The 22338-nt window shown below is 48.1% G+C and overlaps 1 protein-coding gene across 2 annotated transcripts; it reads right to left on the bottom strand.

Annotated features, from left to right (window-relative positions):
* Nucleotides 1-1145: 1145 nt before the first annotated feature.
* syt17 (synaptotagmin XVII) lies at nt 1146-21450 on the bottom strand. 2 transcript variants are annotated; one of them, XM_006637176.3, is made up of 9 exons: nt 21179-21450; nt 20162-20245; nt 18240-18257; nt 15707-15855; nt 12454-12602; nt 11516-12138; nt 10409-10529; nt 9835-9990; nt 1146-4329 (listed from the first exon to the last, which is right to left on the bottom strand). In XM_006637176.3, exons 2-9 carry the CDS (start codon nt 20174-20176, stop codon nt 4133-4135), a joined length of 1428 nt encoding a protein of 475 aa, XP_006637239.1. In that variant the 5' UTR covers nt 20177-20245; nt 21179-21450; the 3' UTR covers nt 1146-4132. The 2 variants fall into 2 exon arrangements, with proteins under 2 accessions (XP_006637239.1, XP_015216071.1); XM_015360585.2 differs by lacking the exon at nt 21179-21450 and having other exon boundaries at nt 20162-20392.
* Between the last annotated feature and the right edge of the window lie 888 nt (nt 21451-22338).

Consider the following 22338-nt stretch of genomic DNA (forward strand, 5'->3'; position numbering starts at 1 on the left):
TTTCAGAGTACAAGCTTATAACAGAAACGTCTGGATTTTTGCCTTTGTCTCAATTTCCCCGTCATACAATTGGCATAGAACTGAGAAGGTCTGGATGTTGTCATTTCTTCCACAGCTTAGTGGCACAAAAAGACTGGAGTTTAAGCGCTGGTTACTAGCTTCTCCATGGTGTGCTTGCCTTACATATTTTATCAAGACAGAGAATCAGCACCTGAAAATGGACAAATCCCTAATCAAAGCACGTTTCTAAAGTCCTAACACAAGACACACATACCGCCTTATATGCATTCAATGTGTTCTACAATGTGTTGATGTTGCAAATGTTTGAATGCTCTTGCAGAAGATTGGTATTTCCTGCAGCCCTCCATAGGCAGGGACCCCGATTTCTGCAAGCTCTTTGCGTTTTGCATTTCCAGTGAACCGCGCGACTTGTCCGAGGGGCTCAGAAGCACAGTAGCAGCCTCTCCCTCCCAGGCAGAACTGCGTAACCGTGGCAACAATGGCAGCAGACGCACACAGCCTGCTGAAGTTGTGGACAACAGTGACAAGTGCAGAAGGACACAGTTCGGACTCAAGTATTCGCACCCACAACTCCAGAGTAAGGGAGAACTAGTGTCTTATGACACAGACGCCCTCCACGGGCTCCCTGCTATGGGATCCATATGCAGTCCACTCACACTGCTTACAGTGGATGACATTGATGAGGTCACAAGAGCACAGGCTTAATTTTCACCATTGATGCCATGTGGCGCAGGAGAATAAGACAAGAGAACTTCCCAACACGAAGCCAAGAAATCTCCTTTTCTCCAGATACCAATCACAACGACGTCACCAGCCGCTGAAAAGTGCCCTGTCCACAACCCTAATTTTAAGTCTTCATAGGAGAATAAAAATCCCAGTGCTAATTAAGATCACGACTGCCAGTCGTGCAGTTCATGTGCATATAACCAAGACACTGGATAGGACCATGTCCCCATAAACATTAAGTGGAAAGTCTTTTTAAATAACGTGAACAGCAGTTTCCTGAAAGAAAGAATTCGCACTCTTTGAAAAAAGGAAAAGTTATGGGAAAATTTAAACTAGAAATAGCACAAGCAAGGAAGGAGTTTCAGTCTACAGTGTCTTGGGTTTTAAAGAATGGGTAGTTCAGGAATGACAAGCATTTATTGCCTACAGTAATGACATTCATTTCTTCGGGATGAACAGAGTGATTCAGAGTACACACAATGCAAAGCCAGTTTGACAGAAGACACAATTCCAATACAATACAATTTACATCTCTGTTTCCTAACAAATGCAGGACATTCCCCACTGTCTGCAGGACACAGACGAGAAGGGATGTTTTAAAGGGATACTCCTGACCTTCTTTCACTGCCTCTGATGATTCCTGGATCCCACTCCATTCCTGAAGCTCCTCTTTCTTGTTTATGGCACAGACACAAGCGTCTGAAGCAGAAAGGCATTGTGGGGGCTGTAGTTCAGTTCATGCTCAGTGATGGAGAGCCACCTTGAGACTTGACTCCAGACAAACACCCTCATCTGCCCAGAAAGTGACATGCAAACTAACAGGAACAGCCCCTGACGTGCTCAGTTAAGGGAGAGCAAGGTAACCAGTCCTCAAGTCCTGAAGATATCCCCAAAGCACAAACTGTTCACATTACATTGGAACTCCAGAAGGAGTGACCCACAGTCCCAAAAGGTCAGTCAGTCATTATAGCACATCTAGCATACTGTATATATACTCTATAGAATATACAGCTCATCAGCAAAGGTATCTCAAAGTCCTCAGAACTGTTTGTCTTATGTATATATTTTATTTTTTTACATATCAAACATTATTCACATCGATTTGTTCAATATATACTCCTTGTATTTAGAATAAAATCACTGTTGTATTTTTTTATATATATTCTGTATATACCATGATGAAATAAAAAAAAAATGCAAATAAATAACAGGCACAGTAACATGATTCGCACGATGCTCTTGTTACGATAATCACCTCAGCCTCTCAGGAGGTCTGAAGGGGTCCTAGTAGTATCAGGCTTCAGCACAAAGCCTCCGCTGCTGGGCAGATCCTGTCTTCTGCCATTGTGAAGGGGGACTAGACGGGAGGATAAAATCTAGACAGGATCAGCCGAAACTGAGAGGTCCAGTTCAGGGTTTCAGGCCGCTCCTCCAACCACGCAAGTCGAAGGGAAACGCGCCGCATCAGAAACCATCAGTGACCTCCAGCACGGATAGCAGTTGTGACCTCTGTAGTGTGATACTGGTGCTAATGGCGGTGATTCTGATTAGGGAAAAACTGCGCAACAAGTCCAGATATATCAAGTCCTGTGGGAAAGGAATCTGGGAAGAAATATCAGCACAAAATAAATTACACACACACATACAGTACGCATAGTGCACGAGTGCATTGGCTGCACTGTATATATAAATGCTACATAAAACTAGAAGAGTTTTGAGGCACAAACTAATTTCTTCACGGAACTCTGGGGTCTGCCTGGCATGTGGTTCCCAGGGCTACTAAAGAGACCACACACAGATGGACGATACTGCAGCCACAAGGACAAACTCACAGAGATCACTGGCACGGTGATCTAGACAGACAGACACACAGACGCACCCACATTCAGGACTGCCACAGAGAGACTCCCCAGCGCAGCCTGGCTTCCACTGGATTCCCTGGGACAGGCTGGATTCAACGGTGCCCGCAGGTGCACCTCCTTACCTCCTTACCTTCTCTCTTTTTTTGGGGGGGGCGGGAGGGTGGGGGAGGGGGCTCGTATCACTGACTGCTAGCTTCATCAGAAGGAGATGCACTTCTCATGCAGTGCAGCGGCGCAATACAGCTGTGGCTGACTCTCCAGACTGACGAATCCGAACACCCGAGGAAGAGACCGCTCAGAGTTAGGGGGGATTTCTCTTTTAGACGAGACTGGAAAGCACTGCTGAGTATGGCCTGGTGTGCAGTTCGTGGCACTTTGTTTCCTGACATTCAGTGGGGCTCCCCTGTTCAAGACCCGCACCCAAGTGCTACTAGCCAGGTGTGTGTGTGGGGGGAAATTCAGATTTTGATGGTTCAAAAAAACAGAACCTGGAGATTCGCTAATAATGGCACTTGCTTAGGTGAAACCTACAGTCCAGAGATTGCTGGCTGAAAACTGGACTCTTTAGCCAACCATGAGTTGCACAGAAATGGCAGAATGCCATTGGGATTGAGTGGCCTCATGCTGGACAGAAAAGGGTCAGCTTGTTGTGTGAAAGCAAGACCAGCAGACTAGATGCTTTCCAAAGGATGCACCGCAGCAGGGCAGTAAAACTGACTGATGAGGGGCAAGCAAAAAATGATGTCATCAGGAAAAAAAATCCCCTCTGCCTATGTCACTTCTAGAGCTACAAAGAACCTCCAGAACTGCAGTGGAACAAAACAGAGGGTGTATTGCTCACTTTACCTTGGGACAAATATGGACAGCAGCTAAGAGACTCAGCTCTCTCAGCTCCTGGTCTCCCAACAACACTGTGCATGATGAGTGAGCAGGAGCACTGCCCCTCCTGGGACTCCAACACAGCTGCTCTCTGCTCTCTTGCATCTGCGGCTTTGGAGCCCCAGAGCGCTGCTCCCCAGACAGGAGGGAATTCCACTACGCTAAAAGGCCAGGCCTCCTGCCGCTGCAGAACTCAGAGCTGTCCAGGGTCTGGGTGCATGAGATTTTACAAGAGCTGGGACAGCAGGCGCTGCAGGTTTCAGAAAATTGTGGACCTCAGTCAGAAGAATCTGCACAGCGCTGTTAAGATGTCTCAAAGAGAAGGGAAGGAACCCGGCTTGAGTGAGGAAGTAAGTAAGGAGACACACGAGTGGAGGCCTTTCAAGCCCAGCGAGTGGCTAACTGAGCTGATGATCTCCTCCAGCCTCCTCCCACATGAGTCGTAATAATCCAGTGGCTGGCCGCTGAGACGAGACGCCGCTGCAGACCATGGGGATTGAGACCAACCCTTGGGAGACAAGGCCCCCCCCCACTCCCCCTGCTCCCAGGCCACGCTCCATCTCTCTTTTCCAGAAGGCCACCCCGGCAGCCCCCCACCCCCCACCCCCCGCCCCTCATGCCTCCCGGGGGGGGGCCAGCAGCAGTCACGTGACCTCGAGGGAGGCGGGCGAGACGCGGTCGCACTCGGCCCGGGACCGCAGGCTGTGCCACTGCTCCACGGGCGTGCGCTGGGAGCTCAGGAGCCGGCGCCAGTGGCTGCTCTCGGGGGGCCCCGTGGAGAAGCGGCCGATCACGATGCGCCCCACGAAGTCGTTGCTGCTCTTCATGTTGTGCCCGTACACTGGAGAGGAAGGAGAGCGGGCGATCAGCGCACGGCACAGGCGGGCGACCCATTCATCTGACAAGTGCCAGGCAGGATGGCGCGTGGGACTTGTGCGTTCAAAACCCCTTTCAGTCTTCTTCTAATGCAACACTGCGCTGACCGAAACTCTGCCTGTCAGATTCACCAATAACCAAACCTTTTAAAACCCTGAAAAGTTGCAATACCACTACCGCCACTGCTACTGCTACTGCTGCTACTAATAACAATGTTTTACGCCTGCAATAAAACCTGCAGGTCCAGGTCATTCTAAATATCACACACAAAATAAGCAGAAACAGAACATTCGAATTGCAGAGGAAGGTAAATATGTGAATTGGGGGTATCAGTGTTAAACAGGTCTGCTACCTACCTTAATTACTGAACAAAAAGTTAATAATGTTTTTCAGGGCTGGAAAAAAGTTAGAAACACAGCCCCAACTCATGAAAATGTCTTAATTAAAAGTGATGACGTCTGAAATTAAACATTCACAGTATATCTAACCATAACCCCACAGTGATATTGGTGTGGCAACAGTTTAGCTTTGATTAACAGCTTATAATATTGTAAAGGAAACTATCCTGGTGACATCATCAGCTATAAGAAATACTCTACCCTTATCTCTTTGTCATGTGGTGATTTCAGGGATGTCTTCCTCTCTACGTCTCTGTACTTGTCTCTCTCTCAATTTATTTTTTTAATGGAGAAAAGACAGAGTAGGAGATGTGTTTTTACTAATATCAGAATGGTTAAGAATGGATAAATAAGATCAATAGCTTTGTGCATGCTAGCCAAACATCCTATTCCCTTACTGACAGTGGAATTCCTAGGAGCATTGAACTCTGGGATACATGACCCAACACAGAGGATGAGAAGCACCTGAACTAAGCTTGCTGTAAAATGAGTCCTCTGAGCCCATGTGCGCAAAAAGCAGAGAAAGACATTTAAACAAAGAGACTCATGTAAGGAGTCCCTTCTCTTACATGGAATACAATTGTAACACAAGCCTAGGGTGCAAGTTCAGTTTAAACTCTTCTGTAGACATTTGCTGTACTATGAAACTACACACTTGTGTGAGAGCAGCACTACATGTTTAATAAACAGTCAGCCAAAGATGTGATTAACGAGTTCAGCCATCAATCATTTTACTGTGTCAAGATTAGAACTCCACTGCTAATAAGAGTGCTCCGAATGATTTATTACAGTTCACTCTATAGATCCTTTTTTGATTTTTTTTTCACGGCATGTACAGAACATTTATTGGAGATACACTACCGCATGCAGCATACACTTCCTTTAGTAGTGGCACAATCTAGAGGAACAAAATTCTTTTGGGGGTGTTTTTGTACAAAGTCTATACCTTTACCAGCACATCTGGCATCTTCAGTAGGAGCCCAGTAACATAGGGTAGAAATGATTGGTTTTGAAGGATTGTTCTGCAACAGCTCAAAAGAGCAGTATCTTTCTTGCTTGTGCAGTTGGGGTGGAAGGGCTCTTTTCTGATCTGCTGGAAGGAAATAGAGGAACAGTTGCCACCTGCCCTTCCCTGACGTAGCAAACTTCCATGCTCCTCTTAAGGCTGGCTTATCGATTATTAATGTGGCATGAGTCAGATATAGATGTAAAAATAGAAGCAACCCCCTAGACAGGTCATGTTAAGGAATGTAATTCACAGGGGAGTGAGGTGAAGGTGGTTTTATCATGTGCTTGACAAGGCAGATGGGCTTAATGCATTAATTACGGGGCATCCAAATAAGAGTGAAAAAATAAATCATAAACACAACCAATATTGGTTGTTGCCGTACTTCATAAACCTCGATCAGACATGTGTTAGACAGGTGCCCTGTCACAGCGGTAAGGGTGTTGAGGCATGAAGAGAGCTCCCAAACAGATCAATTCTACTCCCACTGCACCGTCCCCCCATTCTTAAATGACATTCCTGAACATTTCTGTACCAAAAAAGCTGCTTTCTGATAAGGTCCTTTTAATCCCCTGACAGATGACTTCATTCTCGAACGGTACATTACAAACTAATATTAAGACTGTGGCTAAGAATCTGCGCCTGTGGCTGGAAGGTTGCCGGTTCAAATCCTGCGGCCGGCAGAGGAATCCTACTCTGTTGGGCCCCTGAGCAAGGCTGCTTAACCCCAGCTGCTCCAGGGGCGCCGTATAAATGGCTGACCCTGCACTCTGACCCCAAGCTTCTCTCCTTGTCTGTGTGTGTCATGGAGAGCAAGCTGGGGTATGCGAAAAGACAAATTCCTAATGCAAGAAATTGTATATGGCCAATAAAGTGATTTTATAACCTTGCAGGTGAGAAGCCTCTGCGAGGGGCAGAGGAGCAGAGAGACTGGCAGAATGGATTTGAAAGAGAGGGTGAGGGAGAAAAACCCAGGGGAGGGAGAAAGAGAGGAGCAGATACAGAGAGAGGCATGAAGCAGGAAAGAGCTGCCAAACAGACTTGGATCGCCGTGCTCTGCTGTGTGGCAGAAGGCAGTGCACACAGTGCATGGAGTGTCAGCTGCACTTTAGCTCCCAGATGTTAAAGATCCCTGTCAAGGTGTGGAGAAGCCATCCAGAAGACAAGCTGCGTGTTGTCTCCTCCCAGAGAAGAGACTGCTTGAACCCACCGGCATTGAGAGACTGAGGCTGGCGGGGGGGGCGATCATTATGTGACATGCAACTGCCCCTGTCTTTATACCCCCACAGGCACTCCCAACTCATGGCTGTTTCTTGTATCTTGCACGTCAAGGTCTTTTTCTTGATGAGTTACAGATAGGTGTGTGCCTACAGCCTGTAGCGGTCCTGCCTCTATCGTAGGGTTCACAAGCCTTTTTAAAAAAGCACCAGGGAAGACAATAAGGAGGATCAATGACCGCAGTAATCAGTGAAATTGTGTGGTTAAAAATCAGACACTCCCAGAGCACAGGTTGAGCACTAATGATCACAGGCATCCGGGTCACACCTGTACTTGGTCCATCCTTAGCAGTCAAGTGCTCTAGCTGGTAAGTCACAGCATCTCACATAATGAGCACCTCAGGCAGGGTGAGGGTGCATCTCCTTTTTGAAGTTGAATCATGTACATATAACTGCCATATATAACTGAAACTAATTGACAAGTCCAAATTTAATAAACGACCAGAAGTACTACTGCACTGCTCGAGAAACAGGAGTTAGGGCTGTCATTTATCCCTTTCGAGTACACAACAGAGGCAGCATCAGTCAAAAAGAAGTCAGCCAAAGTGTTTAAGATGTGCAGAGCTGAGTTCATCCACAGTGCACTGAAACAGGGGTCCTGATCCATGATCCTCTGGACAGCTGAGCCCTTGAGATTGCTGGGGCCTTTGAAATGTTAAACTGCAGGTTTGCATATTGGCATAGGACACGATAAGCACAGCAATGTATTGGTGGAACTGCACTATATTAGTGGCATTTTTCTTCACCGGAAGCAATGTGGTCTGGCGTTTATTTCTTAAAAAATAAATGTACAAACGGAGTGCACAAAGCACCCCTCAATCAAGCGTAGCTTTCAACGAAAAATAAATAAATTTCAATAGCAAAATCCAGGATGCGTCCTGAAGCCCATGAAGATCTGATATGAAAAAACCTGGTGTTTATCCACATGCCCAGCTACTCAAAGGGAAAGCTTTGTGCCATCTGTTTAGTCCCACTCTCAGGCCTCTGCTTACAATGGCACTGTGGTGAAACAGAAGCAGGCGCTGCACAGTGACGTGAAGCCGACTGGAAATGCTCAGTGCACGGAGTCTGTGTGGCTTGCCCTCCTCATTTCTGGAGCGCTCTTGGCCGCCGTAATTATTATGAATGATGGCCACTGACGATACAGCCAGAGAAGGTAAGAAAGAATCGTTTAAGCACAAACACAGTAAGGTAGAAACCAGAGGAGTGAAAGGAGGGAAACACACAAAAGCTGACCTTTACCTGATCATGCGCTGAACTATGACAATATCAGAGAGAAGAGGAAAGGGAAAATAAAAGAAGTAACATCATTGTATTTCCACTAAGGGAATTATTCCCCTCTGGTATCACTTTGTCCAGTCTTTGACATTTCTTTTACCATGGCATTTACACATCATGGTACAGCACAGGGGCACCCTGCCGACTGCAGTCATATCTAAGCAGGTCCGGCATTTAAAAGCTCAAAAATCTTGAGATTTGTAATGTATCTAAGTCCCCTGAAAGAAAAACAGTATGCGTTTTCATGACAATTGCCTTCTGAGGTCTACGGCAGCTTTCTGTTTGTGAGATCTTGTCACGCAGCGGTCTTTCACTTGACGCGCATGTCAATTCAGCCTTCTGTGAACACCTGGGTCAATATCGTTATTATTGCACCGGCCTGTGGTGTCGCACACATCGCCGTCGGCTCGGAAACAGGTGGCTGCTGATCGTTTTAACGAGCGCAGTCGTATTTCCTGACCACTCAAACCAGTGCTGCGCTGAGCTAGGCTGGCTGTCAGTCCCGTCAGCAGCTGAATGGGTTCAATGTCCATAAACGAAATGTTGAATTAAGTCCCCACATGCAAACACAGCTTGAGCTGTAGTCCAGTCCGGTGGTGAGCGGCGGCATTATTAATCAAGCAAATGCTTTTGGCATTTAAATCAAGCTAATGAGCCCTCCTGCGGCTGGCCAGGTAATGCAAGCAATTACTGTAATGGCACAGGAAGCCAGTAAGAGGTGTGCCGCCTGCCCCATCCAAAACCGTGACCGAGCTGCAGTGAGCTCTTCCAGGCTGTCACACAATGGCCAGCTTCTCCTAGAAATGCAAAATCACTCAACAAAAAGCAGGGGAGATTGTAGAACTGCTCAGGGACTGTGCTAACTTGAATCGGATGTCCCAAGGAGGCTACTTTTTGCTCACTCTGAACGGCACTTCTTAATTCCAATTTGAACGGCACCGGTCTGTTTTCCATGCGTGGTTTCTGAGCTCTCACGTGGCACGTTGGCCAAATAAATGGAAGGTCATCCACTGTGGATGACCTATTGAAGTCAGGGTATTCTAATATAGCACTCTTACACCAATGGCAGACTCACTCATAGCCTGCTTCTGCACACTCAGCTGGCCACAGGTCTTCATGTTATCGTGCGATGGAGCTTTGACGTATTCAGAATGTACTGTATGTGTACAATTATTGACCCATAATTGCTTCATGATTAATTAATTTTTCCTCTTGGCTGAAGGTCGCTCCAGTAACTAAATATTAGCTCAAGCACTAACTTGTAGTGGAATGGAGTGATTGACCCAAGGTTAGACCCCCGTGTCAATCTCAATGGTTCTTCGGTGTCAAAGTCCATCAGGCTCTAAGGGGCTCTGCAGATCCCTGCCTGCTGCAGACTGGAAACGTGGCCTGGGTTGGCTCAGCTGAATGAGTGTCTAGCTTAATGCACCTGAGGTCCTAGGAGGAATAACAACCTGCAGGCCCAGGTCAGGGTGGCTCACAGATCCTTCAGTTAGACAGGTAGCCGTTACCTGTGAGGACCAGGCTGACGTCCTGCAGCTCCTCCTGAGTGACGCGGAAGCTGAAGGATTCGTTGAAGAAGGGGTCGATTGTGCCCCTCATGCAAGCCGTCTTCTTGGTCTTCACCAGCTTCAGTCCCATCACAAGCTGGACCTTTACAAAGGGGTCTGTGGAGGAGCGTGTAGGAATCAAAGAGGAATACAGAAGAGTTTTAGTTCAGTGTGCTCAGCATGTTGAGAGTCTCAGTGTAGTGCTGTGCTCAGTGTGCTGAGAGTCTCAGTGCAGTGCTGTGCTCAGTGTGCTGAGAGTCTCAGTGTTGTGCTGTGCTCAGTGAGCTGAATGTCTCAGTACAGTACTGTGCTCAGTGTGTTAAGAGTCTCAGTGTAGTGCTGTGCTCAGTGTGCTGAGAATCTTAGTGCAGTGCTGTGCTCAGTGTGCTGAGAGTCTCAGTGTAGTGCTGTGAGTCTCAGTGTAGTGCTGTGCTCAGTGTAGTGCTGTGCTCAGTGTGCTGAGAGTCTCAGTGCAGTGCTGTGCTTGGTGTGCTGAGAGTTGAATCATGAGCCCTGGCTCATGAATCATAGTTACCTGAGCCCTGGCTCATGTCTGTTTGCAGCAGCTGTTTGGCCCGGATGATTTCCACATTGAGTCTTCCTGCACTGGGCAGGTGGTTCAGAGACAGCAGAAGCTCACCCAGCTCTACCTCATTCTGGAGAACAGTGGAGAAAGCCAGTTATTCTTCTCACCATGGAGCCATTTCCAAATAATAATGACAAGGAGAAATCGGTTCAGCCGAGAAAGGCTGCTCGCTCAGAGCACACAACTGGCCCCTTGTCTCCATGGATTCTACCAAGGGCCCAGATTCTTTCTGCAAGAGACACGAAACAAAACTCAAAAGATCCGAAAACAGGACAAGCATTTTCAAAAACATGTTGTCTCAGTTTCAGAGAACTGCTTTTGTCATACCTGTAAATTTGGGGATATGTACAAAAAAAAAACTCAAAAAAGAGTGACGTTAATTACGGGTTTCCTGTGTCACTGCAGTTGTTTATGGAATTGGTCTACTGAAAACTTCACATGTGAACACATTATTTATTACCTGCACTTTTGTGCTTTATTATACAAAATAATGATGTCCTCATAAGGGAAAACATCGCTAACAACATCGGAATGATCTCTTCGGATGACCACAGCAGGGTGTTAATGTTTTCACGACACATGAAGACATGACTCCTTTTAGTCATTTTTATAGTCCACAAATTACAACAGGGATGTGTAGCCCTCTGCATGAATAATTTCCTCCCAAGCCCTGGGCGAAACCAGCTCAGAGGTTCCTCTGTGCGTAGCGTCCTACTCTTTCCACTTTCCACTGTGCTACTTTCACTTAACAAAATTACTCACTGCATGTGCTTTTTCCACTCTGAGTGATGTCATCTGCAACGAAGGCTCAACGCCCTGGCAATACTTGTCCCTGGTAGCAGTCCAACCTTGTGGAGCAACAGCCACAGAGCACACAGATCCCTACAGAGCCAGCTTCCACCTCCCAGCAAACCACCCGACCCTGAGCTGCTCGATCTCCCTTCTACTCAGCCGGAAAGTCCCCTTAAGCCTAACGCTGGTCTGCAGACCCACAGGACTGGCCGTATGCAACGACAGGGTCTGCACCTAAGGCCAGGCCAGAATCCACGTCCATACCTGCGCGCTTGGCACCAGAGCCTTCCACCAGTGCCCGCCCTTGACCAGGTCGACCTCGCTGAGGGGCACGGCCACCTTGCCGATGACGCAGTGCCGGGAGAACTTGTCGAAGTCGACGACGGAGAGCAGCAGGGTGCGGCGCTGGGCCTCGAGGAAGGGCAGGTCGAAGGTGAAGCGCTCTTCGAAGACGGGGTTCTGCGTCTTGCGCTTGACGCCCGTCTGCCGCGAGTTCTTCTGGTCGGGCAGCAGGCTCATCTTGACGTAGGGGTTGGAGTGGGCCATGTCCTGCCGCGCGCCGTCGCAGGCCAGGGGCGGGGGCAGGTCGCGGGCCTCGATCACCCGCACGCTCAGGTGGTTGTGCAGCAGGTCGTACTGCGTGCTGAAGTGCAGCATGCCCAGCTGGTAGCGGGACAGGATCTCGTCGTCGGTCAGCGAGTCCATGTCGTCGCTGCTGGAGTCCACCGAGTACAGCCGCGGCTCAAACTTGCGGAAGTAATCTTCGGCCGCCACATAGGGCTTCCTCAGCACGGAGGGCTGGACTGCCTCCTTTTTGGAGCCGATGGCCCAGAACTCAATGGGCTTGATGTCCACCAGTGGGGAGCTGGGTCTGCGGACCTCCAGACCTGCGTGCAACACAGACAGACCATCACTCTCCAGGGACGTGGGCATCAGCGTTGTGCTGGAAGTGCATAGGGGTTTGGACATTTAAAATAAATGGACATTTCAGGGACCAAAAACAGATCGGGGGCAGTAAAGCTGGAAGGAGCAATTTATTCCAGTGCATGTCTTCCAGACAACCTGCCCCGTAAGTGAATTGTCAGCTGTGCAAAGTTTTAAAGAGCTGGATGTACAGTAGCAGGACCCTGTGCTGGTTGTAGCCCAGCCTGCTGGTCTCACCCTCAGCGGAGGGGGGGGGGGGTGGGGGGCGGGACACTCACTGGACAGCCGGTGGGCCAGGCTGTAGGTGGAGCGCGAGGTGTCCGAGCTGGAGCGGCGCCCATCCGGCGAGCTGTCCTGGGGCGTGGCGGGGGGGTCGCTGGCCGTCACGTCGGAGTCCCCCTCCTTGTCTCCGCTGGAGTCGCTGACCCTACAGGAAGCCAGAGAGGGGTCAGATACAGGTCCTCCCCCGCCCGAATCGGGCGCCTCGCGCGTCTCTCTCCCGGCGTGTGAGACGAGCAGGCTCTCCGCACGGCCTCCGCGCTGCTGCTGTCGATGGCGGAGTCAATACATCAGAGGCCTTATCCAATCACGACGCTCTAATCACATCAAACACGCAGCGGCATTTACAGCAAGAGAAAGCTTTAAACGAAATTGGATTTTTATATTTCCATCTGGGGAAACATTCAGAGCAGGAGCAGCATTAAGAGACCGGCTTTAGGCTGGGATTTTCCAAGTTCACGACAGTCAGAACATTTTCACAGAGGGGCTGTGGATCTGTGGATGCTTAACTGACTATCCCACCAGAAGTCTTATTAGTTGTACACATCTAGGGTAGGTTTTGCTGGAGCTTTGAAATATTTGTTTCACTTTTAGATGAAGCCAGTTCAGAATCTATGGACAGTCACTTTCCGTATGCATCGGCCCCATGGATTTTTTCCCATCGGCTTCAGTCAAAGTGGATTTTTGGACAGGATTTCTTGAAGGAGGCCTGCTTTGCTTTGCACCCCTGGGGACTGCCGAGGACCTCTTGAGTCCATGGCTACAGCTCTCGGGGAGAGGAGATTGTCGCCATGGCAACTGGGCAATCAAAAACACATGGCTTTCGGAGGCTCGAGGAGCTGCGCGGCGGCTCCGCCTGCTCCTGGGTTTGAGGAGCGGTGAGAGCTGGGAAGCGGTGCCAAGGTGCTGGAGTGCGGGCGAACCCGACCCTGCCAATACTGCAAAAACACATCTGGGACCCAATGAAAAGGAAGATTTACATCACTGGAGAGCAGGATGCAATTCAATAAATTGATGCAGGGCTCATATAGGACCGAGCTCATTTGCAGCAGGACACTTTAGCTTTTAGAAGGGAGTGACTAACGGGCAAGGAAGTCAGTGGATTAATTTTGAGGACCTCTATGCATGCAGGCTGGCAGAATTCTTGGGAAGATGGGCAAGCGTGGTGCAGCGGAGGGGTGAGGCTCTTACACAGAAAGACACGTTTTTTAAACCCAGACCCCTGTCTCCAGCAACGGCACATGGAGTGGAATCCCCTCCATGTTTGAATGATGGATTCAGAAATGGGTTCAGTCTCCTGACAGATACGACAGGAACAGCAGGAGGGAGGATTCTGGGAGGCCAGCGTGGCCAAGAGTGGCCAAGTCCTTACAAAGTTCCTAAAACAGCAACCCAGTTAGTTCTATCTGAGTTGTCTGAAAATGGTACAACACCACAGAACTCCTTCTAAATTCCTTCATTGCAGCAGGTGTACTGTATCTTTGGCCTTCCTCAGTATTAAACTGACCTCTACTCTCCTGCTCTACGCCTAGATGAAAAGCTCTGACTGTGTGGGAACTCTCTGGAGACAGAGACAAACGTCGTCTTCTGGAATGGGGAACGAGGATGACTGCGCCTCAAGAAAATCGTAATAAAAAACAGACACACAAATAAAATGTCTTCAGATCAAACTTGCCCACAGTGTTTTCATGCATAGTCTTGTTGGTGGACCGGTATGTCTTGCCAGGCAGACCTGCTTTTGGGATGTTTCACGATAAAAAGAACTACACAAATGAAGGAAATCATTATCATTTTACTATCATTTTACTGCACAGGCTGGCCATGTGAAGAGAGTATCAAAACATGAGCACTGATAACTATCTAAATCACAGCTACAGGACACTGTATACTAACATGAAGGTCAAGAATCTGAAAGAAAGATTCAATGTACAGTATGTATAGGTTTTCTATCTCTTGGAAAACAACAGGTCATTCTGACTAAGTATTAGAGATAACGTAAAAGTAATTTACAGATGAAATGATGTGTCTGTTCTCTACATGGTATTAAAAGGACTTGTCATGGTCTGGAACTCTTGTTCGACTGCCTTGGAATGCCTACTGCTTCTGCTGGAGTTCTGTTTTAATAATCCCCCCCCCCGAACTGGCAATCCACATTTCTAAATCATACAGAGCAGAGTGCACTGGCAGCCTGTCATATCTTACTGAAGGCTGAAGTCATAATTGGAACACAGTAAAGCCACAAGGTGACAGTATTTAATATTCATTTCGCAGGAATTTACTACAGGACAGATAATGAGCCACAGACACTCCACCACCCCCACCACACACACACACTTCCTTGTCATTTTGAGCTAAAGGCAGCAGCAGCAGCAGCACTGCCATTTAAAAAGACTCTCATTAGGAGTCTCAGCTTTTCCTTACACTCTGATCACCATGTCTCTTCCGAAAGTAGGGCCTCATGATCCCCTTTTCTCCTGTCACTCAGATGGCACTGCTGATGACCAGCAGGAGGACGGCTAACCTGGGTTAGAGCAGAACCCAGGTTCTGTTCTAACAGCTATTCATTCACTACCACTGCATATCAGCTGGGTCCGTTTCAGGTATTTCAAGCAGCCAGCTACGATATGGGTCGACACTGGGTCCTGGGAGTCTATTTCAGGTTCAATCCCTTTACTGGGAGCAGGCCTGCTCAACCTGCACCATTTGGAATTGTTAATACACAAAAATGAGCTGCATTGCTGTTCCATGACATTAGTGCAAGTTGAACAACAGCCCTTGCAGCTTTGAAAACCTGAAAATGATCACCCTGCCGCACAATGGTGGGCTTTCTGTACACGCCTCCTTTTAGCATCTTCAATGAGTGCAGTGCTCCACACATTATCAAGGCTATAAAAATGGTAACACACACAAAATAAAGAACTGCACTACTTGTGAAATGGCCTACTTGTTACAAACAGTGTTAATTTATAAACTAGCAAGCCTCTGCCTTTACACGCCTTGGTGTCCTTTAGCATGGATCTCAAAGCACGAGGCAATGGAGGCTGCTGATATTAAGGGAAAGGAAAACAGCATGGCCGGCGAGGAGAATGAAGGAGATCGGTCTCTGGGCTGATCAGTGGATGGTTGGAGTGCTGGGTTTCTCTGGCCTGGGCGCACGCAGTGCACAGCTCTGTGGTGGAGTGGAGGAGAGGGGAAGAGGAGCAGGGCTCCAGGGGGATTATTGTATACAGTATTGGGGGACAGTATACTCACAGCCACGAGGGGGTCTGTGCAGGGAAGGGTCCCAGAATCTCCACCTCCTCATCGCTGGGCTGGCAGCAGCTACACTCCCAGCATGACTGCAAGCAGGCCCAGCACGTCCAGCGGCACAGGAAGAAATTGGACAGTCTTGACAGGAGGCCCTGGGCACGCGAGACGAAGAGGAGAAACAGCTAACACAGGAAATCTCGGAACCTCCTCCTGTCCTTCCATAAAGCCTCCTTATAATCCCAGCCTCTGAATTGGCTTCATCACTCTGCTCTCCTCCCCACTGAGAGCTGGTGTGTGGAGAGCGTTCTGGCGCACTATGGCTGCCGTCGCATTATCCAGGTGGGGCAGCACACTGGTGGTGCTGGAGGGGAGTCCCCATTACCTGTAAAGCGCTTTGAGTGGACTGTCCAGAAAATCTGCAAGGAATTATTATTATTATTAATTATAATAATTCCAAAGTAATTTGCTTGTGAGAACACTTTTCATGACTTAAACTTGTTTCCACAACACATTTTCTTGCATTCTACATTCAGAATTCCCTAAAAACTCATTCTAAATCTATTTCACCCTGTGACAGGATGTGAAGAATGCCGTAGCAAGAAAGCATTACAGATGTTAGTTCCAACAGAGCACTTTTCTGAACTATTCATTGGGCATCTTTGAAAATATCTACCACAACCGCGCAGTATCTGATTTATTTAATAATGGGTGATGAAAGAAAATCCATATCGTACACAATTTCAGAGCCCAGATGAGATGCACAGTGGTTTCATTAAAAGGGAATACAAAAGAAAGCAGTGATTGCAAAGCGATTCTAAAAATCTAAAGTGGGTAAAAGCTAATATTGCCACTCAAAGCTTTAAAAAACGCAAGCAAATATATTTCATTACCTAAGGAAGGCTCTAAAAAACATTTTACAACCTAGATGCTACTTTTGAACTTTTGAAAAGCAACACCCTGATATGCACCTGTGGGTGATATCTGGTGTTCAGATACACAGCTGGTGATGTTTCTCACAAAGCGGGAGCATTGCTGAAGGATGTGAGGGCAGGCGATTATTGAGACATACTGTATTGTACAATAGGGCTTGCATACTTAAGGCTTTGATTAACACTTGCAGTGTTTTATGTCCTGAGCCCATGGCAATATAATGACAACAGTCTCACGGCTCTAGCATCAAGAAAAAGCTACATCTGGAACAGTAACATGCATGTTGAGAGACTCTTGAATATTTATGCAGATGCCTTTCTGCTTGGCTGCCTCATCCTTCACTTTTCGTCCGCTGATGATATCTTCTGAAGAGAATGAATCATCCTCTTTTCTGTAGACAGGCTGCTCCAAACAGACACTCACACCATCCTCCTGTCTCTTAAGGCTCTGTCGGAGCCAGGAACAAAGAGGTTGTTTTTCTCCTAGAATTGTCAGCTTTTATTCTTTTGTCTTACTTAGCCACATGTGCAAAACGATCCACATTAACAAACGAGGCCAGGCCATTTGCAATTTCAAGGAGGCCGAGTAACCACCAATTGCAGTTTCACGTAAGCACGCATTTCAGATTTCTCTCATGAGAGCCTTTAAAATTAGCTTTTAAATTGGCATTTTAATATTTAATGACCCATCGATGATTGCACAAGTTAGAGTTGAAGAAGAAATTAATTTTCATGTCCTGTTTGCTGTGAGGAAATCAAATCTTTTTTCTGCAGACACCATTCTTCTGTGGCAGAGATGACGTCTGGCATTTTTTTCCTCCATCTTCACCTCGAACTATCTTCATCAGGCTATGGAAAAACAACCTAACAGCTAGCTGGAGCTGAGATGAGAGCTTTCGACCCTAAAAACCCTAAAACTAACGCCCCACTCCTTTTTGTCCGGTTAATGAACGGTAAAGTGGTAATTAAGCACAGAACGAGAATTTGTTCCAGCAAACCAAGCAATTAAAAAATACGAATACATAACATTTAGCTTTAATATTATTTGGTGACACATTGTACCCACAGAATAAACACTTGTCAATACAAACAGAAAAACAATATTTATACTTTCGTCTTGTAAGGTACTGAAAACCTACGTGGACGTGTCTTAATTGGTTTACAGTGGATTCCACCTCCAGAGCTCTCCAGACTTCACAGGACACACAAAAGGAGGCACGACACCAAAAACAAGTGAAGGCTTAAATGTTGATTGCACTACTTAAGCAAAGAAACTGAGGCACCTTCATAAAAGCACTCGTCCCCGAGAGGTCACTTGCCCCTTTGTTAACACGACAACTGCCGGAGTTATTAAGTAATGTTGGAATAAACACACGCCCGGATCAGAGCCCTGAGGCCCGAGCTGGTTGGCGCTTGTTCGGCCTGTAGGAATTGGGTGCCAAGAGCAGGTCTCAGCTGACACTAATGCATGCAGCACCTACAGTGAATATCTACAGTATGTATTCATGCACTGAGGCTGCACATACACATTAGGCATGTATTACAAGAGCTTCTCACTGAATTGGTCCCATGAAGAATCTGTCCTGTGTCTGCTGATCTCCACTCACCTCGTTGATGGGCTCCAGCTGTCCTTTTTCACAGTGGCGATGGAGCAGAGCCAAGGAGACACAACAGGAAAGACAGTTTAGTGAGAGGCAGGGAGCAGGGGTGGAGGGGCCGGGGCTGGACTGGATCAGAACCACAGGCTCAAACCAGTCTGGAGCCACAGGCAGCGAGGAACATGGGCAGAAACGTGCAGGGGGTCCGTCTCTCACCCACGCCCTGCGCCTCCCATCACCCCTCCACATGACACTGTTGTCGTACCCGTGCTGTCCTCATGCTGACCGGTCCTGCTGGCTGTGCCCACATGTGACGCCGTACACCTCACCTTTCGGGCCTGAATACCAGTGAGAGCCGATACTGCAGCAGGATCTGTTTCCTTGCCAGCGAGTTTCTCTTTCAATTTCCCCCATGATTTTCAAGCCTTGCTTGGAAAAACGAGTCTTCTAGATCAGCGCCAATTGTCCCATCAACCCTTCAGTCCAAATCGTTATGATATAAAGCATGATACTCAATTTACCATGAAACCCCTTTTGAAACAAACATTTAAATACAAACTGAAAGTCTTAAGGCGCTCTAAAATTAGATTTTCTTGGGCTTCTGTATAAAAAATAATACCTTTTATATTTAGGACAGATGCCGCAGCAGTTCTACCTGCGGAGTGCATGTAAAGTTAAGTGGCTACAGTTCTCATATTAGCTGGCACTATAATGTATTTATTTAGGCTGTAACATTTTCACTATCCCCAGCAGACGAAGAGCTACATGTGGCAGTGTTTTATTTTCCTGTGTCCCTGTGTACGTCTCCTCTCTCTCTCTCATCACCCTCCCCATTCCCCCCCCCGACAAGTCTGGGCTCACGGCACACAGCCTCCACAGCCCCGTCCCAATGTTGTCTTTACAATTAGCTGTAGCAGTAACCACGGTAACCACAGTAACACCAGCTGGAACGCTGACATCCCCTACTGCTCTATCAGGGCTGATAAAACAAGGGGTCAGAGTGACAGAAACAGGCTCCGTCAGGGACCGGCCAGGGCCGCCTGGTCAGGCAGCACAGCAGCTCACCGAGCCAGGCACGACACAAGAGCCACAAAACAGCATCAAACAGGGCAGACAGCTCCTGTCCCCCTTTCTAACCAGGCAAGCAGACAGAGGAGATGGTGAAAATTTAAAAAGCACGCTGCCTTCAATTCACCCAGACTGGGGTGCACACACATACACACACACAAACAACCTTGTACACAACGGGAAAATGGAGAGGCCCTGCAGTGCTTCTGTCAGCGGGAAACGGATGTTTTCCTGCACTTGGAAAACAACTCAAGCCAACAATGCTGCAACCTGTTGGCAATTCCCCGACCCACGGCGCCGCAACGCAGACCTTCTCAGTGTTGCCTCTGCTGTATGATATTGATTACAGCTGTGCCGAGATGGGGGAGATAATGACCAGGATGGAGACGCTGACATGCATGCAGAAACGTACCTCGATCATAACAGGGCAATTAAAAAATCACCCATCGCAAAGTGCCAGCAGCAAAACAAACAACAGCAAGCAGGCAGATCAATTCCTCAGCAAACACAACGGAGCTCCCTCTGCTTTTCACTCAGGAGCACCGGCACACTAACGACAACAGGCAGGGCTATAGCAGTGTCGCCCCTCCTGTGGGCTTGTTTTGCTACCAAACCGCATTTGGAATGAAACCTGCGAAAGGGAAGCCGACTGGGAAGGGAGGAGGTTTTTTTTTTTCCCCTAAACCCTGCCGAAAAAACGGCGCCTTTTGGGGGGCGAGGGCACTACGGAAACAGACACAGCAGGTGAGGAGTGGCTGGGTTAAAGGCTGAGCGAGCGAGGGAGCACGAGGGAAATGGTCCCAGCGCCAGCCGGATGGAGCCAGGTGACTCTGAGGCGCCGGCGTGTGGTGGTCCAGACCTACCTGGATGTACGACATCGTCGCTTCAGTCGCTCCCCGTCACCCCAGAGCCTGTCCAGGACACCATGCTGCTCCTCTGCTCCCTACCTTGTCCTCAGAAAGAGAGGGAAAATAAAAGCACCAACAACAGCAAGCGCCTGTCGCGACTCGTGAGAGTGATTTATCTCTCCTCAGCCCGGGAGCACCTCTCCATCCTTACACAATCCATTCCAAGAGTGACAAGCCCCCCCAACACACACACACCTCCCCTACCCCCCCCCTCCTTTCCCTCTCTCTCCCTCCCTCCCCCTCCTCTCTCCTCCATCCCCATCCCCACCCACAAGCCTCTCTCTCTCTCTCCCCGGCTCCGGCTCCTGCCTGCTCCAGCCTTGCCCAGTCCTCGCAACTGAAGCACTTTCTCCAGCACTGCGCTCACACACAAATCCTTCCCCCCGCCTGCCCCTTGTTCTGCCATGTTCGCTTTATGATTCATTCAAGTTGCTGGAACACAGGCAATGTTGAAAACATGCAGGCCTTATTACATGGTTTTATTTAACACTGGGCATTTTGACCCAGTCTTAGCTGTGACCTTTCAGCTGCTTTCTCCTTGACTGGGAGTGGGGCTTCATTCGCTGGCTGCCTGAGTGACAGAGCACCCTAATATCCTGTGTGCCACAGTGAGTCCGGACTGGGGTTCGCTCTGCTGGCTTCCCAAGCTGACTGTAGGTGCGGGGGAGTGGGGTGCCGGTGGTGCAGAAATGGGGTGCACGCTTGCTCGTTTGCTAAGGGGCTGTAGGTTGGACTGCTCGGTCCTCGCCGCGGGGGCCAAAAGTTCGTTGTCATGGAAACTATTTCCCCCGAGCCGTCCCGGTCGCTACGAGAGGAGCTGACCGACCTAAACCCCGGCACGCAGAAGTTTTTGACGGCGATGTTAACTTAATGTCCAGTTTACACTTCTGCATACCCCACACAGCTAAGGTTTTGTTATTCCAACGAATTAATGCCTGAATTGATCAATCAGTCGTATCGATTAATACTCACCCGTCAGGACAGATCGCGTACATTTTTTCCAAATCCGCCTGCTTACCAGCTACGCCTATACCACCAGACTATACAACCAACCACCATTCACATCATTTGCAGCGCTCCAAAAATCAATAGCATGAACAGAATGCCGATTATAAAATCAACTTGGAATGTGCGTTGTGCATAGCATTTGTACATATATAATTCTCATACCGTACCCTAATTGTAAGTTAATACAAGAATATATTTTTTACTGGAAAGCATACAAGACGTTAAAGTACCCCTGAGCGACAATTCTCTAATCCGCTGAAAAAACAACAGGCTGCTTTAAGAAATAAATGGAGACTTCAGACGGAGCAGTCCTACAGCGACTCCTGGTGTAAATAGGAGACATGGTTAATAAAAATCGAATCGGGCTGTGGATGAGGATGAATTTTAAACCATGCATCCTATTAAATGGCACAAAACCCCACACTGACTGAGCAGGGATTAAAAAAAAACCCAACATTTCATGACCGGAGTGTAATTTGTCTTACCTTTGAACAAAGTTGCAGTAAATGCTCTTCGGTTTCTAAGAACCCATGGAGCGTGTTTTCTTCCTGGAGCTCACTGAACCGGGGTTCACTTCCTGCAGGTTTTTTGATGAAAACCAGCTTCACCAACATGGCTGGGCACCTTGTTCCAGACCCCCACAACCCTTGGTGTAAAACAGTGCCCCTCATTCTCAATTTTAAATGCGCTTGGCCATAATGAAGCTCATTTAACTGATGTTATACTAGTCCCCAAGAAACAAACAATAAGAAAACAATAGCATTTCAATGCAATTGTGTTACTTCTTATCAGCTGAACAAACACTTTGCATGCAGCCTCCCCTGGCTTGAAGAAATCACATATACAGGTGACTCCTTTTTCACCCCATTGCCCCTGTTCCTCAGGCGACTCCTGTGTAGAGAGACACAACAAGGGAGACATGACAACGAACATGCCGAGCTCTCCAGCAGCGTCACAGACAACTGTCCATCACCTTCCTGCCCCTTCAGAGCTGTCTGACTGGATACTCAGTCCACTTTCCCCTCAGTGCAGTGATGTCAGTCCAGTCAAGTGAAGACTTTCCAGTGCAGTGATGTCAGTCCAGTCAAGGAAGACCCATGCATGACTGGGCACTCTTGCTCCTA

Source organism: Lepisosteus oculatus, chromosome 19 (genome assembly GCF_040954835.1).
Source record: "Lepisosteus oculatus isolate fLepOcu1 chromosome 19, fLepOcu1.hap2, whole genome shotgun sequence".
In the NCBI taxonomy this organism is placed as follows: Eukaryota; Metazoa; Chordata; class Actinopteri; order Semionotiformes; family Lepisosteidae; genus Lepisosteus; species Lepisosteus oculatus.

Bases quoted from the DNA above. Each gene is read 5' to 3' on its own strand.
- syt17 (XM_006637176.3), bottom strand. The intron at 12,603-15,706 runs GTGAGTATACTG...GGCTTCCTGTAG, and splicing joins GCACAGACCCCCTCGTGGCT to GGTCAGCGACTCCAGCGGAG. The intron at 4,330-9,834 runs GTAACGGCTACC...CTTCCTCTCCAG, and splicing joins CGTCAGCCTGGTCCTCACAG to TGTACGGGCACAACATGAAG.